The sequence below is a fragment of the Puma concolor genome, chromosome D1, assembly GCF_028749965.1.
Source record: "Puma concolor isolate L17-30 chromosome D1, mPumCon1.1.hap2, whole genome shotgun sequence".
In the NCBI taxonomy this organism is placed as follows: Eukaryota; Metazoa; Chordata; class Mammalia; order Carnivora; family Felidae; genus Puma; species Puma concolor.
Window position 1 is genome coordinate 47,315,709 of NC_141676.1, and position 18,154 is coordinate 47,333,862.

General features: G+C 47.1%; 1 protein-coding gene and 1 long non-coding RNA gene across 16 annotated transcripts in view; one reads left to right on the forward strand and one right to left on the reverse strand.

Annotated features, from left to right (window-relative positions):
* MICAL2 (microtubule associated monooxygenase, calponin and LIM domain containing 2) overlaps window positions 1–18,154 on the reverse strand; it is a 221,932-nt gene that overhangs the window by 154,572 nt on the left and 49,206 nt on the right. For all 15 annotated transcript variants that reach the window (XM_086677964.1, XM_086677963.1, XM_086677961.1 and 12 more), the window contains one exon: window positions 17,016–17,356. In XM_086677964.1, the coding sequence (XP_086534090.1) occupies window positions 17,016–17,279 (264 nt within the window). In that variant the 5' untranslated portion in view covers window positions 17,280–17,356. The remainder of the gene's footprint in view (window positions 1–17,015; window positions 17,357–18,154) is intronic.
* On the forward strand, window positions 560–2,503 carry LOC147576650 (uncharacterized). Its single transcript, XR_015241007.1, has 2 exons — window positions 560–1,185; window positions 1,573–2,503. It is a non-coding gene; the product is annotated as an uncharacterized LOC147576650 (long non-coding RNA).

Here is an 18,154-nt window from a genome sequence, read left to right on the forward strand (position 1 = left end):
CTCTATTTTACAGTTGAGAAAACTGAGGTACAGAGAGGCTAAGCACCATGCTGAAGGTCACACAGCCCTGACAGTCCCAGCCTGCATCCCACCGGCGATATCGAAGACAGAAGACACAACACCAACCCCTTTCAGCTCAGCTCAGTTTCAGAAAGTTGCTTCCTCACACTCCGCTCTCTTGTAGGCCTGGACGGAGCAGAGGTGGTGAGATTCTGGGCTCTGAGCTGGAGTAGGGAGGAGGATATGCAGGGTATGGACAGTGATTCTCCCCTGCTGATGCCCATCGGGCCGAGGCTCCAGCAATCATTTTAACAAAGAGGGCCACGTTCAAGCCGGCACACCGGACATTTTCACCTACTCTGAAGACTGGGCTGAAACAGAGTATGGTTCCAAGGCCCAGGATAGTGAAACAACAGAAAACAAAACCATAACACATGCCATCTGAACTCAGTGACCACAAAGCCTTTTTTGATTCAGTGCTTAACGAAGGCAAACAAAAAAGGAGCAGGATGTGGAGTCATGATGGCATCTGGCCACGTTTCCCCCCCATACTCCTACTTCCTGTATAATGAAGCATTCTGTCACTTTAGCACCTTCTCACCAAAATAACAATAGGCTACGTTTTTCCACCTCAGGACAGTTGGCTTGAGGCTGCAGATGGAGAAGCCGGGAGAGGGGAGCCACCGAGGACACTGATTAATGGGTTTCCCAGGTCTGCTATCAGCTGTTCCAGACACGAAGTGTCGGCACTGATCTCAGAACATGCTACGCCAAAGGCCCTATCGCAGGCACTCTGGGCAGATCGGCCCACGCATTCCCAACCCATGAGGCAGCCTGGAGGGGAGCCAGAGAACGCCAAGGTGGACAGAGGAAGGGCCAGAAAAGGTCTGAGAGCCCGCGGTTCTCACTGCTGCTCTGGGAAAGGAGGCTGGCAATCCCATGGGGCATGAGGACACCAGCTCTGACTTGAACAACAATGGACCGCCTGGTCTGGCCTTAATTAAAAGAAAGACGCACGATCGTACCACATTTAGAAGAGGCCTTGAAGAGGCCATCTGCTAGAACCTTGCGTGTCACAGAAGAGGAGACAGAAGAGAACAGGGAGGAAGGGAAAGAAGAATTGTACTTTTGAGGACTTCCTTTGTGCTAGCAAGGGTGCTTGATGTGCGTGCCGAAGCGAGTAAGGTAGGTTTTAACATCGCTGTTTTACAGAAGAGGAAATTGCGACTCACGCCACTGATGTGATTGGCCCTGGGTCACGAACTAGTAAGTGAAAGAGCTGAGATTTGACCTGAGTCGCTCCCAGGCTCTTCCTAGCATGCCCCGCTGCCGTGCACGGGCAAGCCCCACACAGCTCTTGATCCCCAGTTCCTAAGGGTCATCAGACCAGGGGTCCTTAACCTTGTGTGCGCCAGGCGTCACTGTGGCAACCCGGTGAAACCTACAGACCCCTTCTTAGAATAGTATCTTTAAATGCACAAAGCAAAATGTTAACACATGTAACATATCTAATAATATATTAAATAATAAGATCTAGCCCCAAGTCTAACACCTTACATGATTTCCAAACAGCCTTAAGTGTAAACCAGAGACTAAGGAACCTGCAACAGTGATGAGGACAATTGGAAACATCTGTGATTTATTTTGGTGCTAAAGGCACAGGCACCCTTAATACAGGTGTGCTGCCTACATTCATGATTGGGGACGATGCTACAGTTCAGTTTAGAGGTGGGTGAAAATAAAAACTGGAGAAAGGGCCAGTCTACAATCTCTCCATGGACGCTAAGCTCCTGAATGTCCCGTTCTGTCTGTCCCAGAAAATGACACCCCAGTTCAGAGACTCCTGAAAATAAAACAAACAAACAAAACAAAACCTCATAACAGAACAGGTGGCAAATAAGCATATGAAAAGATGCTCCCCACCACTTGTCATTAGGAAATGCAAATTAAAAACAATAATGAGATACCACAACATGGCTATCAGAGTGGCCAAAAACGATCACCGCCAACACCGAGTGCTGGCGAGGATGTGGAGGAACAGGAAGTCTCATCCGTTGCTGGTGGGGATGCAAACTGGTACAGCCACTTTGGAGGACAGTTTGTCAGATTCTTACAAAACTAAACCTACTCTTACCATATGACCCAGCAATCGGCCCGTTGGTATTTGCCCAATGAAGTTGAAAACTTATGTCCATACAAAGACCTGCCCAGCAATGTTTATAGTGACCTCATTCATAATTGCCAAAACTTGGAAGCAACCAAAATGTCCATTCGCTAGGTGAATGGATAAAATTGTGCTACCTTCAGACAATGGATTATTGTTCAGCCCTAAAAAGAAACAAGCTGCCAAGCCATGAAAAGACATGGAGGAAATGTAAATGCGTATTGCTGAGTGAAAGAAACCAGTCTGAAAATGCTACCTACTATGCGATCGCAACTATGTGATGTTTTGGAAAAGAAGGTCAAACAACTGTGGAGACTGTAAGAAGATCGTGGTCGCCAGTGGCCGGGAAGGTTCAGGAAGAGGGATAAACAGGCAGAGCACAGAGGATTTTTAGGACATGAAAACACTCTGTCTGATACCATAATGACAGACACAGGACACTATACATTTGTTCAAACCCCTAGAATGAACACCACCAAGAGTGAACCCTAAGGTAAATGTGGACTTTGGGTGACGATGTGTGTCAGTGTGGGTTCATCAATTGTAATAAATATACCACTCTGGGGCAGGATGTTGATAACGGGAGAGGCTGTGCATGCGTAGGGGTAGGGAGTATATGGGAAATCTCTGTACCTTCCCCTCAATTTTGCCGTGAACCTAAAACTGCTCTGAAAAAAAAAATAAAGAAAAAACAACCCCCCAACCCAAAAAACCACAGACCAGAGCAGCACTGCCATGAATCCCCAGCACAGGGGGCACTTGTAAACCTTTTCCCCAAACCTGTGGGGCAAAATAAAAAGTTACCATTTACTGAATGCTTACAACATTGTGGGCTCTCATCTAGGTGGATGCATTTTCTACTTACAACAGCTCCTTGAAAGGGGGTAATATTACCTTCATTTTGCAGATCAGAAACTTTGGGTTTCAAAGTTGAATCCTAAAACAAGTTAGATAGATCTACCTAACCGACTGTTTGAAATAATGAATTATTGCATCAGAGAGATTGCAACGCGAGCTGTTAAAAACTCTTACTTGAAACTCCTCCTTTTTACATTTGTGTAAATAAAATGAAATAAATTATTTGCTGAAGCTGATATAAGGCTGAAAATGCCATCTTTAACCCCAAATCTCAAACTGCCACATCCATCTAAAGGGTTTCATGTACCGGGACATTAGCTGAGAACATCTAATAAGCCAACAGTCAAATGTGAAATTCTAAAATCATGAATTCATAAATACAACGTAATGCTGTTGTCCACCTTAAATATTTCAGGCAGGATTTCTTTTGAAAATAAAGTAAGAATGACGTCTGAGTCCCCCCTCCCCACCCTATCTTTGACAGTACTAAGTGCTGAAGAAACAGTGTGGTTGGAGGTACGATGGACATCGTATTTCTGACAGTCACTGCCTACAGTGAGGTCCTCACCCAAAGGTCAATTAACTGGGCACCGCAGTCTGGGACCCCTGGTTTTGAACATTCTTGCATTCTTCCATTTATCCCCATGAAATTCCAGGCAAGTCCCTTAATCTGGCTGAGCCTCAGTTTCCCCATGTAGAAAGTAGGGATGGTAACCCCAGCCCTTTTTACCTCGCCGAGTTGGTACGAGAATCAAGTGAGCTGCTAGAGGCAAAATTGCTTCACGAGCAGAAAAGCTTTATGCCATTGTGATGCATCAGTAAGTTCTAATAAAGGAGAAGTCATTCAGTACGGTCTGGAGCCCTGGAGTAAATCTGAGAGGGGAGAATACAAAAGGCTCCGGCAGCACTCGCAGGGCTCGTAAATCCACACCACCCACACCTGTCGCTGAGTTCAGCAGCAGCAGCACAAAGGCCAGTGATGTGCTGTTCATGGCAACCCCTCCTGCCAAGAAAGCATGGAAACACTGGAAGAATTTAAACCTGGTGATAATCAGGTTTACAGTTCCTTGCAAGGGAGCATCACCTACATTCTCCCCTCCCCCAAGAGCCAGGGCTCACGGACTTCACCCAGGCACCTCTCTCCGGGGAAAAGACTTTCAAGGAGACGGTGACCCTGCCACGTCCAACGTCCGCAAGGTGCTGAGTAGGCAAGGATACACCAGTCGTCATGGTCTGCAGGGCCCCCAGTGACCCTGAAAAAAATCGTCTCTACTGGTGTGATAGGAAGGAAGCTAGAACAAGAGGGAGGTGAAGCCATGGAGGAAGGGGTACAGAGGTCATCTTCTCTGAGAATTCGGTTGAGAAGAGAAGAAACAGATCTGATGCCATCAGTTTCATGAGAAGCGACGGCTGCTTAAAGGAAGGGGGCAGAGGGATGGATAGGGAGCCAGAGGAAGGGAGCGGGTTAGAAACTGGCTGGGCTTTCTTCAACGTTTATTTATTTTTGGGACAGAGAGAGACAGAGCATGAACGGGGGAGGGGCAGAGAGAGAGGGAGACACAGAATCGGAAACAGGCTCCAGGCTCTGAGCCATCAGCCCAGAGCCTGACACGGGGCTCGAACTCATGGACCGCGAGATCGTGACCTGGCTGGAGTCGGACGCTTAACCGACTGCGCCACCCAGGCGCCCCATGGCTGGGCTTTCTTACACGGCTGCACCAGGACGCTCAGCACAGGGTGGTCCTGAGACCACCCGTCCACTCTGCTACCTTCTCCACCAGGGTGAGTTCAGGGCAGACCTCCCAAGGCAGGGTCAGCCTGCAGTCAGGGCACTGAGAAGCTGCCCAACACAACCGCGGGGCACGAGCACGGGCTCCAGGACAGGCAGGGAAATGAAGGCAAGGGGAGGCAAGGGAGGAGCTGGCAGAGGACAGGGGCCTGGGCCGGCACCAGGTCCGGTGAGGGCAGCCTGGCCACAGCAGTGGCAGCTCTGAGTCGTGACTGGAGAGGAGCATTTCAGAGGAGTTTAGGCCGAGCAGTGCTGGGAAGGGGTGGCCGGGGCAGAGGTGGCAGGTGGCAGCTGCTGGAACCACTCAGGCGAAGGGCCTCCGAGGAGAGGGTTCGGGGGGGGGGGGGGGGGGGGGAGGAGGGGGGGGGAGGGGCCATGGGCCGCTGGCCAGAGCAGGAGGGGGAGAAGGTGGGGAGCAAGGGGCGCGGTGTGGCTAGGATGGGACAGGTGGGAAGGCTGTTCTGGAACACCAGGCTGGTGAGGCAGGAGCCGGATGATCAGCCAGGGCACCAGGCCAAGCTGGGGGCGGGAGGGTATGACAGACACTGGGGAGCCACAGATTTGAGCAAACCGAAGTCAGATCCTTATTTCTGAAGGAAGGCTCCACAGCGCTGGGTGGCAGGGCTGGAGAGGGAGAAAGGCAAAGGGGAGTTCAGAGACTGGTGACCGGATCACCTGGGTAGGAGGTCACTGCCGCCATTCCCAAGTGGGAACGGAGAGAAGGGACAGGCGTGATTGGAATTGTAAAGGAAGGCACAGCACAACTCAGGAAATGATGAGAGCAAGTGAAGAAACGGGAAGAGAAGCAGGTGTCAGAAAGAAGTTGGTGAATGTGGCTTAAAAGTGCCCAAGGGGCATCCTAAAGACATCCAGAAGTGCCTACGTGGGGCCACGGGGCTCAAGAAGGTAGGGACTATAGACAGTCATCTTTGTGGGGAGTGACAGCTGAGTGTAGCAAAAGCTTCTCCTGAGAGAGCACCCCCAGCAGAAGCAAAGGAGTCAGGCCCAAGCCCTTGGGGTACGCACTATGGAAAAGAAGAAAGAACACGAAGACACCTGCAAAGATGGATCAGGAAAGTCGTGTCACAAATGCAACAGGAGCCTTTCAAGGACAAGGAGGTAATTAACCGCTACCAGGTACTTTAAGTGCTTTAGGTATATTTCCCACATAACCTTCACCTCAGCCCTGTAAGATAATAACTATTATTATTCCCACTTCACAGAAGAAGAAACAGAGGCAGCATCATAATACTTAGTAAGCAGTCAAAGAGAGTTCTCATAATAAAGGCAAACACTGGCAAAACAGACTACATGGAAGGCCCTTCAATGATCTGCCTCCTAGTCACCACCCCAACCTCCCCTGTATCACTATCCCCTTGGCTCACCCCAGCCCTGTCTTGGCTGCCTGGCTGCTTCTTCCAAATGACCAAGAGCTTTCCCACCTCAGGGCCTTTGCACTTGCTGTCCTCTCTGAACAACCAACTCTTTGCCTGACTCCTTCTCACCTAGAGACTTCAGCTTAAATGCCACCTCCCTGTCACCCTATCTAGAATCAACTCCCTTCTCCAGGTCTATCACAACACCCACAGCACAATGTCCTTCTTGGGATGACAGGATAAAGTTATCTTTGTGTGCTTCTGTTCCCTGCTAACTGGACAGAAAGCCCCGCAAGTGTAGGGGCCTTCTCTGTCTTCATCTTTCTCTCTGGGGCCCAACATAGAGAGTCAGCCCTTAGCAGCCACTCGATGAGGGAGTAAAGGAGTAAATTAATGAGAATACTTCTTCATGGGTAGGGTTCAGTTCTGTGGACAGTCCGGAGGATTCTTTCTTTCCAAGACTTTAAATCAGAATGACCAGGTCTGCCCAAACCTGGGCAGCAAGGCTGGTTTTAGCCTTTTCCTAATCTGTTGTGTCTTTCCCTCTAAGACAAACAAGCACAGGACGCAATAAATTCCTTATGGCTGAGACAGCTGTTACGCACAGTCGGAAGACTGGTCTACCTTCACTTCCAGCATCACTCAGATCCCACAGTCCCTTTCATGGTGGAGTTTTGTGGGTCTCTACTCCAAAGCCTTCCATGGCTTTGTATCTCAGTCAGAATAAAAGGCAAAGCCCTCCCAGAGGCCTCATGGCCCACACAGTCTGGGCTCACTTCCTGGACCCCACCCGGGGCCATCTAACCTCATCAGTCTTCTCGCTGTTTCCAGAAATACCCAGCACCTTCACTTGTCGGTACCTCTGTGCCTACTGCTGTTCCCGCTGTCTAGAATTCTCTTCCCTCTAGGAGCCATATGCTCATGTTCTCGCTTTCTTTAGTTCTTGGCTCAAATGTTACTGTCACACAGAAGCCTTCCCAGCACGTCCTTATATAAAACAGCAACCCACCTCTGCTTCGGACACCCACATCCCCCTCACCTTGCTTTCTCTTCTCTTTATTTTCATCCTAGCACTGACCACGCGCACATGCACACATGCTCTGCCTCTTACTGAGAAGAACACAAAGTACAAGAGGGCAGAGAATTTTTTCTGTTCTCTTTCCTGAGGTATCCCTGGTATCTGGCATGTATGTAGGAGACACTTGAAATGATTTCTTTAATGAAATAATAATTGTGGGAAATTTAACTCAGGGATGGCAATTTAAAATAAACACAAGCAGGTGGAAACAGTTGGGTTGTTACTCAGAAGTTGAACCCAGAATTACTACGTGGCTCAACAATTCTGCTCCTCAGTAGATGTCCCAGATGTTCCGCAAACAGGAACCTGAACAGATACCCATACACCAGGGTTCACAACAGCATCATTCAAAAGAGCCAAAAGGTAGAAACAAAGTAAGTGTCCATGGATGGACAAATGGACAAACAAAACGTGGTATATATACGTACGATGTGGAATTATTCAGCCTTCAGGAGGAAGGAAGTTGACACGTTACACTGTAGATAAAACTTGAGGACATTATGCAAAGCGAAATAAGCCAGTCACAGATGGACAAATACTGTATGATTCCACTTATTAACGCATCTAGAGTAGTCAGATTCATAAAGGCAGAAAGCAGAACGGTGATTGCTAGGGGACGGGGGAGGAGAGAGTGGGGAATTATTGTTTATGGAGTACAGTCTGGGATGTTTCAGGTTGGGTGAATAAAAAAAAAAAAGGGTTGAGAGACGGATGGTGTGATGGTTGCATAACAATGTAAATGCACGAATGCCACTGAACTGTTCACTTAAAAATACTTACAAGGGTAAGTGTTATGTATATTTCACCATAATAAAAATTTTAAAAACTCTCATACTGGATTCAATCACTGGAAATCTTTTAAGTATGGCTGGGATAACTTGGATATGTGAGTCTCCTTTCTCTACTTAAAATTTATGGAATCTAAATACAGACTAGGTATTTGTGATTAAAATTAAGCCTCCAAATTGAGATGTGGTATAAGAGTAAAATGTATTTTGAAAACTTAGTTTAAAAAGTGTAAAATATTTTACTCATGGTTTTTACAGTAATTACATGTTGAAATGGTAATATTTTTGATACACTGGGTTAAATAAAATATATTATTAAGGTTGGAGAAAAAGAGGAATGGATTCTACCACGTGGGTGAACCTTGAAACATTATGCTAAGTGAGATAAGGGCCAGACACATAAAAACAAATATTATATGATTCCACTTATCTGATATACCTAGAATAGGACATTTTATAGAGACAGAAAGTAGGTCAGAGGTTACCAAGGCCAGGGGGAGAGGGGACAAAAGAGTTATCACTTAATGGGTACAGAGTTTCTGTTTGGGGTGAAGAAAAATTTTGGAAATGGAAAATGGTGATGGTTCTATAATACTGTGAATGTAATTAATGTCACTGAATTATACACTTAAAATGGTTAAAATAGCAAATTTCATGTATATCCACAATTTAAAAAAAAGCCATGAGGAATGGGGTGGGGGAAAAGTAAATGAAGAGATCACTTTCTTAAAGTTAGAGAAAGCAATAAACAGCTGTGAACACTGACACGCTAGCTCCTTGGGTGAAGAGGTAAAGGAAACTTCCCTGGGCTTATTCTGTGGATTTGGACATAAAGGAATTTTCCCATGTATGCTCCTCAGATTTAGACAGCTCTCTCCTAGAGAAAGGATGTAAGAATAAAAAATCTTCCCACTGCTGAACTCCCATGGACAAATGTTTGGTGACAGCTTGCAAAGCTGTATTTATATCTCTTAAGACTATGATGCATAAGAGGAGGTGGGGAGCACGCCAGGTGGCAAGTAAAATATGTTACATACAGCTGAAGGCTCTGAGCAGGCTCTGAAGTTGGAACATATCTGGGTTTTCTTCCCAAAAAGCTGCATTGAAGTTTAAGGTGAAGAGTTTTTACGTAATATGTGATATATAAAAGAATACACGTATATGTTATTATATTTACAACTTACCGTCCTTAACTCTGCACTCTTGTAACTATATGTTATATAGTATACTGTTTGTATTCATATAGGTTCAACATGCTATAGAGAGAACTGGAAGCTCATAACTGACCACTCTGTAACCCTGAGGTCTGTGTGGCCTCCTACCTTATCTTTTGAAGAATTCACCTGCTGAAATGCCAAGTAGGAAATGACCCAACTGCTTGAACCTGCAGGCATTTGGTTCTCTTTGTACAGTCTTCTTCTGTCCAATGGTACTTCCTCTCCCATTGCTTTCACAACTGTTGATTGCTAATGAACACCTTATACCCCAAACATCTTCTAAGCATCTGGTCTTGAAGAGCTAACCTGTGACAAATACCTACCATTTGCCAGGGATTATTCTAGGTGCTGGAGAGTCAGCAAAGTGTAGACAACAACTCCTGCCCCCATGGATCTCATAGTTTAATGAGGTTTCTGGAAACACGCGATAAGGCAATGTTTGTAGCTAGGGCAGCACCTTCTACCTTCCTCCTGTCTTGGAAGCAGATGTGGTGGCTGGAACTGCAGCAGCCACGTTGCTTCTACAAGGTGCCAAGTATGATGGAACATTGAGTGCTGTATACAATCTAACAGCCACTAGTCACATGTGGCTATTGAACATTTGAAATGTGGCTAGTCTGAACTGAGATGAGCTGTAAAATACATATGGGATTTCAGAGACTTAATTAAAAAAACAAATGTAAAATATCTCAGTAGTATTTTTTTATATTGACTACAGGTTGAAATAATATTGCAGATACATGAAATAAAACATATTATTACAATCAATTTCACCACTTTGGGTGCTTTTTAAATGTCGCTACTAGAAAATTTTAAATTACATGTGGCTTGCATCATATTTCTATTAGACAACACCTGCCTAGAGAATCAGAGAATATGGCCACCATCACTCTACTGATACCTGGTTTAAAAACCAACTGGGTGCTTGAGATCTGGGGATGAGCCAGGCATGTCTCTGTCCCCAAGGAGCCCAGAGCGAGAAAGAGACACAAAAAACAACCAAGGTCGGGGGACACCAATCAGCAAGATCTGGTAGGACCAGAGTCTGGGAGTCCCCAGTGGGCACAAAACCCAGACTGAAGATGGAATAAGAGAAGGGGAAGCAGAGAAGAACTCAGGGAGGGCTCCCTGAAGAAGGTGATGCTTGCTTAAACTGGATCACACAGAGAACAAGTTAGCTAGGCCAGGAAGGGGCCTGTGTTCAGCACAAGCCATGCACATCTTCTGTGGGCCACGGCTCTACAAGCTCCCATTATGTGATGAAATTCGAAGAGAAAAATACACACTTGTAGTGGTTCCCCTTTTAAAGAGCACTCACCTTCACTGATAAAGCAAACCTGTTAAAGAAACCATGTATACACAACTATATTTGTAACTGTAAAGCACTATGCAGATGTTGGGCGATAACAATAGCAATTCAGTTGTTTGGGCTGTGACTGAGATGGCTTCAGAGGTGGCAGCCATCCCTGCCTTATTGCTACTGGACTGCTCTGTTCGAGGCCACCCCGCCCAGACTCCAGGACTCAAGGGGTGTCCATCCCAATGCCCACTCAGCAAGGCCTAAGAGATCCAAGATCCAAGTAGGCAATATCCTGCTGTGGCAGCCCCCTTTCAGAGATGGGCTCTTCTTGGCCCCATTGGTGGTGAGCGTCCCCCAAAAGAAGGTCCAGGGAGAACACAACAATGCCTATAATATTTCCAATGCGATGCACACACCCTTGGGCTCAGAAATCCTCACAACTATCCCAGACATGCTCTCATGTATATACAAAGTCTGTGCGGAAATGTACCGCACCACCATTTAGGATGGCAATAGACTCTGAACGAGCGAAGCAGTAAAATAACTTGTGAGACAGGAAGCCATAAAAAACCCTGAAAATAATAAAAGGATGAGAGCCCCACATACTGATATAAAACAATCTCCAAGATAGATTTGAGTGAAAAAAGCAAGATGCACAATATGTAAAAAACAACAACAACCCCCCCCCCAAAAAAAAACCAAGAAACCAAAACGTTTTTCCATAAAAAGTCAGGAGTGGGGGCATGTACACATCCATAATGCATGCACGCAGCCATGCATACCCATGTAGACCGTCAGCAAGAGCATGTGGAAATGGTGGTGGCCTCTATGGTTGGGACCTGGGGGCGTGGGGAAAAGATACATTTCATACACCTAGTACATGTTCTTGTCCTGCTTGAATTTTTTTAAAATCATAAGCACACACTTTTTTTTTTAAAGAAAACTAATTCGTTCTTTTTCCCTTAAAAAGACAAAGAAGTCTTTATAACTGTACTTATAAAAATGAACCACAGTGAACCCAAATTAACCACTTCCCACGAAGACAGCCAAAAAAAGAGAGCTTTTTATCTCGGTTTAATATTTGGAGGATTGGAGTCACTGAAGCTCGTATAGAATGTCCAGCGCATGCTCATGCTGAGCCTGCAACCTCCGTGTGGAGCAGAGGTGACAAGCACAGGAACTAACCCAAGCCCATTGTAACCCAGGCTTAAAAACGTGTCTAACCAGTGCCAGGAGGCCATTCCAGGTAAGAGGACAAATCCGGAGGTCACCGACAGAGTCTCACCCCGCAGAGACCATCCCCTGCTCTGTCGGCTGGCTATGCCTGCAGCTGTCCATATTAGGCAAACGGGAACCTGACATGCCCCAGCCAGTGCAGCAGAGCCCAGCTTCGAGGGCCGTGGTGGGTGATTTCAGAGGTCCGGAATGTCAGATAGCCTTATCTCGGCCAGGAGATAGCAGCCTTCCCTCCTAGCTTCACCCTTCCTGCCCTACCTCCCTGCCTCCTGCCGTGCTCTGCTTATGAAGCTTGGGAACCAGTTGCATCACCCAGGCCCGGGCCACCCACCACTGGGGAGCCACCGCAGAGGCAGAGATGGGCAAGGGTCACAGTGAGGGACAAAAGGTATGGGGTGACCCTGCTGGATGTTCCCAAAATACAGACATTTCCTTCTCACCAGATAACCCAACAGTTTTCATTTTATAGGCTGGCCCCATTCCTGCTGGTGACAAGAGCCCATGAGTCATTTCCTGCAAGCATGTTTTTATGGTGGTGATGTATAAATGCCTTCTGGTCTGCCTTGGTTATCTGTGATTACTGAGCAACCCCAGGGAGGGTGGTAGGAGGAACCCTGGATTGGGAATCTGGAGCCCATCCTCAATGGTCCCCCAGGTCCTCTGACTGCGAGACCCTCTCCTCACATCCTGGCCCCAGGAGGCCGTTCTTTCTGGCCTGCCCCTGCATCCATCAATTCTGCTTTCTCTGGCCCTCACCCCCTCCCCTCTCCCCATTCCTCATCCACCCCTTCGTTCCTGTTACACAGCAACATAGTCTTCCGGGAATACAGCTCTCTGCCTTGTGTTCCCTCAGCTCAGCAAGGCAAACTTCTACTCCGATGTCAAGCTCCAAATCACACCTTCTCTTCCAGGAAGCATTCCCAGACTGCTCCAGTCATACTTACTCATTGCTTTTCTGTACTCTTCAGAACAGTGTTCACACCTGTCTCATACACTTAGGAAAGCACTGAAAATAATGGCTCAACACTTGCCGATCACTTATGATGTACTACGCAGCATTCTGAATACTTCACAAAGACTGTCTTATTTAATCCTCACTGCAACTCCATGAGAGAGGGACCATTCTTATCCTCATATTACAGAGAATACCACTGAGGATCGGGGATTTAGGTAACCTTCCCAAGGCCACAGAGCTATTTAGTGGCTGACTGGTACCTAGATGAGTGCCTGGCACACAGTAGCTACTCAATCATTATTCACCTTGTGAATGACTAAGTAAGTTAAGAAACATAGACATAATTATGTTTCTATCTCCTGAACCACTCAGAGCCACTTCTTATTTACCTTTCAAGCCATCTCTCCTGTCAGGTGCCTAGTAAGACACAGGGCACTCGAAATGCCTGCTGAATGAATGAACAAAAGAAGAATCGCTTCTCGGCCTTTTGGCCAAGATCAAGTGAATGAACCAAAGAATATTTGAGCAAAACCAATCAACAGCACCGAAATCCTGTCAATGCCACCTGCTAGCTTCACATAAATAACTTCAGGGTCCTGGGTCCCCGTGTATGTCACCTGTCAAATGTAGAGATTGTACACAACATTCTCTCAAGTCCCTTCTGGTATTGGGTACATATAAAATAAAAGACCAGACTCAACAATTTTGCAATGATGGCAATTTCCATACTAAACTTTGTATTTTTTTTTCCCTCCCGGGCTATTTTCCCCAGGAACATTCCATAGGTGGACGTGACATTTGATCTGGGTCCTGCCATAATGCAGAGCCAATAATAGTCCAAAAAGAGTTAATTCGGCTCAATCCTTGGTTCACTCTATCCTTATCCAAACAAGTCACACCCAGAGAAAGAATGATTAAGTGCCTGACAAAACCCTCATAACTAATCATCAATAATAAACAATGATCCCAAGTGAGATTGTGCAAGTTAGATTAAAGCCACTGCTCTAACAACTCTGTCTGATTTTCTCCCGGTCTCCTGGCAACTCCACCAGAGACTTTCTTCTCCAAACAGATCCTGGTCCATCTCTCCCAACCCCCACTGCCAACACACACACACACACACACACACACACACACACACACACACCACTCACTGCTGGAATAGAGACAGCAGCACAATGCTGAGCACATGGTAGCTGCTGATAAATGCTTGTGAAATGCTGAAGCCCAGATCCACTCCAGATGGTGCTCAGATGTGTCCACATCCGTGGAAAGGTGGGGCTTCTGGCTAAATTTCATGAATTTCTACTCTAATTGTGGCCTGACCAGGAGCTTGGCTGTATGCCTAGTACCTGACACAGCTGTGTTCTACGGCTCAGCATTAATGATCACCCATGTGCATGCTAATACCCAGCATTTCTTGTCCGGCTGATGCTCAGCATAAACCTCTACACCCAAGGATACCTAAGTGGGGTGTGTGAGCGAGACAGTGTCTGTTCATGTCAGGAGAGGGAGGAGCCACGTTCTGTGTTTTGTTTGACTCACAACAAGGAGGATATAAACTCTATGCTCTTAGAGCAGGGCATTACCCATCCACATGAATCCAGTATGGAGAGAGACTATACCATAACCAGAATGCAAATAAATAGTCACTACGGAAGACACCTGTTATTTATCTGTCTCACACCTCTATGACCTTAGGAACCTGCGCCTCCCTCATATCAATCATGTGATACTTGAAAGGGCCACCAAAGACAGTAGCTGTTTCCCTCAGTTTGGGCACAATAATTGGTCCAGAGATGGGCCAATCAGAATCCTTCCCTGAGATTGTAATCAGCATTAGGCAGGAGGACAGAGAATCTAGTCTTTGGGTCACACACCTATAAAGATATGAACTACAGGCCACCAACATGGAGAAAATGTGTTTGTAGGAGGGAAGAATGGAGCCAACATAGAGCAAAACATCCAAGGGATACATGGAAGGATAGAGGATGGGAAAGACTTTGAGTGTCTGGACCTCCCTGTTTATACAAGTTAATGATTTCCCTTTTTGTTTAGGTTTGAGTTGGGTTTCTGAAGTGTGCAGCTCAAGTGACCTCACACAGTCACAGCCATACTTAGAGCACATTTTCTTTTTTTTTTTTTTTATAATTCAAAAAAAAATTTTTAATGTTTATTTTTGAGAGAGAGAGACAGACAGACAGACAGACAGACAGAGCATGAGTGGGGGAGGGCCAGAGAGACAGGGAGACACAGAATCCGAAGCGGACTCCAGGCTCTGAGCTGTCAGCACAGAGCCCAATGCAGGGCTCGAACCCACAAACCGTGAGATCATGACCTGAGCCAACGTCAGACAGTCAACCCACTGAGCCGCCCAGGTGCCCCTAGAGCACATTTTCAAAGGTGTCTTCCACACTTCAGGATCTAGGTCATCTGGCTACCACACATCTAAAATGTCTGTGTTCCTCCTCCCACAAGGTATAAAATTCTGAGCAAGATACACTCTCACCCAGCATCACTGACTACAGATGTTAGTGCTTTCCCTTTGTACCTCAGGCCCCAGGGGTGACCTGCCAACCACAAGAGTCCACAAGGACTCTTCTCGTTCCACCCATCAAACCTTGTAAAATAGGGGCCGGCCAGACAGGCTAGGCAACCAACCAGTGATTTCTGAAAAATGCCCAACATCCTGGCGGTCAAGTCTCCATCCCATGCCCCTGCTGGCTCACTCTGTCTGAAGGTCTGTCTTCAGATCTCCAAGAGAGTCCCCTCAACAGCTAGAAACTCGTGAGTGCATGAGGCCACCACATTTCCTAATAAAATAAGGCCTCTAAAAATCTCCCTGAGCAAACATCTTGCAGCTCGGTCACCTGGCCTCTCTGGGACCTTTCTAAAAGAACGCCGCCAAATGTACCTACTGAAAAGGGTGATGCTTTGAAAACAAACAGTTCCCCCCTCTCTGTGTCTGAAGAGCCTCCCAGAGCCATGAAGTTACAGCAGCTAGGCCCGGGTGCTGCCTCGGATACCAGTTACACCCCTTGCTCTCGTTTTTCTTTAAAGCTTTCATCTTCTCTGCACAGGGCTGAAGCTTGGTGGGTTACGGGCAGACACCGCCTGGATGGCGAGAGCTCTGGGCTGGAGTGCTGGCCTGGTGCAATGCTCTTCTTATGCCCCATAAAGTCAGCGTGCCCCAGACCTGGAGGAGCTCTGGCAGCCGTGTTCCCAGGGACAGGAGAAAGCAGCCGTCTCCCACGGTACACTCAACAGCTCCTCATCACCAAAACAAAAACACAACACTCCTGATCGCCATGGAGAGTTCAATCCTCTTGTCTGGGATTGGCACCGACTAAAATTCCAAGGGCTCTGGCTGAACCACCTCCTGTGAGGTCTAAATTCAGCACGCTCACTTTTAACCTAAACATACGGCCTGGACCACTGCCCAGGGCTGACAGCCCCCAGGGGCCAGCCGGGAAGTCATGACTTCCGGCTGCCCATTCGGCAATGGGCACTGCGGTGCTAGAAGAGAGGTGATGCGCTTCCTAGGCCATGTTCACCGAGGTTGCCTATGGCCAAACGATGGGGGAAGTAACCAGCTGTGGAGGGTTAACTGCACGTGAGATCCTGAGCACAGAAATGCATCCTGGGGAAGAGGGCAGGAAGGCAGTAGAGAAAGAGAGAGGGAGGAAAAGGCAGTAAGGACCAAAGACCTATTTCTTAGCCAATTAAAGTCAAGGGATCTTTCTACAATGTTGGCTCCCAGGGGAGTGGAATTTAGGACACAATCTCTAGAATCAGACAGACCAAGGTCGCCTTCTTGTTGTGTGATCTTGGGGAAGATAATGGACTCTTTGTTTCCATAGCTCTAAAATGACCCAAAGGACCACGTAGTGTTCATTGGGACCACGTTTATAAAGTGCCCGGCACAAAAAAGTTGCTCAATAAATAGTAACTACTAGAAGCAGTAGTGGAAATGGTAATAGTAGAAGGAGGATAATGCCAGGCATGCCTTTATTCCGTCTGCTTTGGAGAGGGCACAAGAAGAGAAGCTGAGGCCACCATGATAAGACACGAGCTCCCACCCAGGATAAGCTGTGCAGGTACAAAAGAAACCTTGAACCGAGCAAACTGAGAATACACACCCATGCCTCTTAGGAACCTCAGGATGGCAAGACGGCAACAGCTTCCTGACCTCCCAACGAGCCAACCCACACACCCCACTCGGGTAAGAGGTGTCCGCCCAGGGTGTTTCCTTACCTTGGTGTTCATACAAGACTTCCCTCGCTTATACTCTTTGTGGGATCCACGCTTGTCCAATTTGTACCACAGGGCTTTGGCCTTCCAGGTGGTCACCTTGGACTTGAGCTTGGAATAAAAGTTTCTGTGGTCCAGAGGGTCTAGGTCCAGGTGTCGCGTGAGGATGTTGAAGGCCTGGAGGGTGCCTTTGCACGTAGAAGCCTGGACAAAGTTCTCGAAAACCTGCCCGGCCTGGGTCTGCTTCTCGTCCTCGTTTTCCCCCATGTTTTAGGAGCCGTGTAGAGCAGTGGTGAGGAGAGGATGCAGGAGAACACCATCAAGTACCTAGAGAAATGTCACACCTGCAAAGGTAGGTGGAGGCAGAGGTGAGCTCTGTGGCAATGAGGACAGGGTAGGGGGGATGGGTGCCGAGAGGGAAAAATAAAATTCCTTTAAGATGTTAAACACCCTAAGCGTAATAATGAGTGCTAAACATAAATCATCTATAGAAGACGTACAATCATATCTTCTGACCCGGCCATGCTGTCTTGCTGGCAATCTCTGCCTCCCCACCAACACCCCACTCCCCTCACTGGCTAAAAAGAAATACATACAAACTGTTCAAAGATACACCCTGGCTGATGTCAGCATTACCTGGTCGATCTTGCTATGAGCCAGATACTGTAGTTCTAGAAATAATAACTAGTAAAAGGTTGGGGGGGGGGGGGACAGAAAAGCACAACAGATTTAGCTAGCACCACCAAAAACATCTAATTCGTGGTGCTGCAAATTAGATGACTAATATTAGTGTAATCTAGCCACATGACAGTAGAGCACAGAGCAAAAAATTCAAAGCACACACCTCCCTAGATTTCATGACCTTCCCACCTGTCCTTAGACACCAAACTTTAAAGTCTTCCTTCGTTTAGTCACCAGAGGTCTTTCCCCTACATAGGGGACAGACAGCAACTTCTCAAAATTTCTCTCTACTGCCAGTACCTGCTGGAAGCACGGGATCTACCTGGGTCAGACATACAGAAAGTCACAGATGCACGTGGGTCTCCTCCCGATGGACAAAAGGAGTCTGTGCTTTGTGAGCCCAAGCTGTGAGCTGTTTGGAACAAGTGCATAGGCTGATGGAAGGAAAAACGCGATGGGTA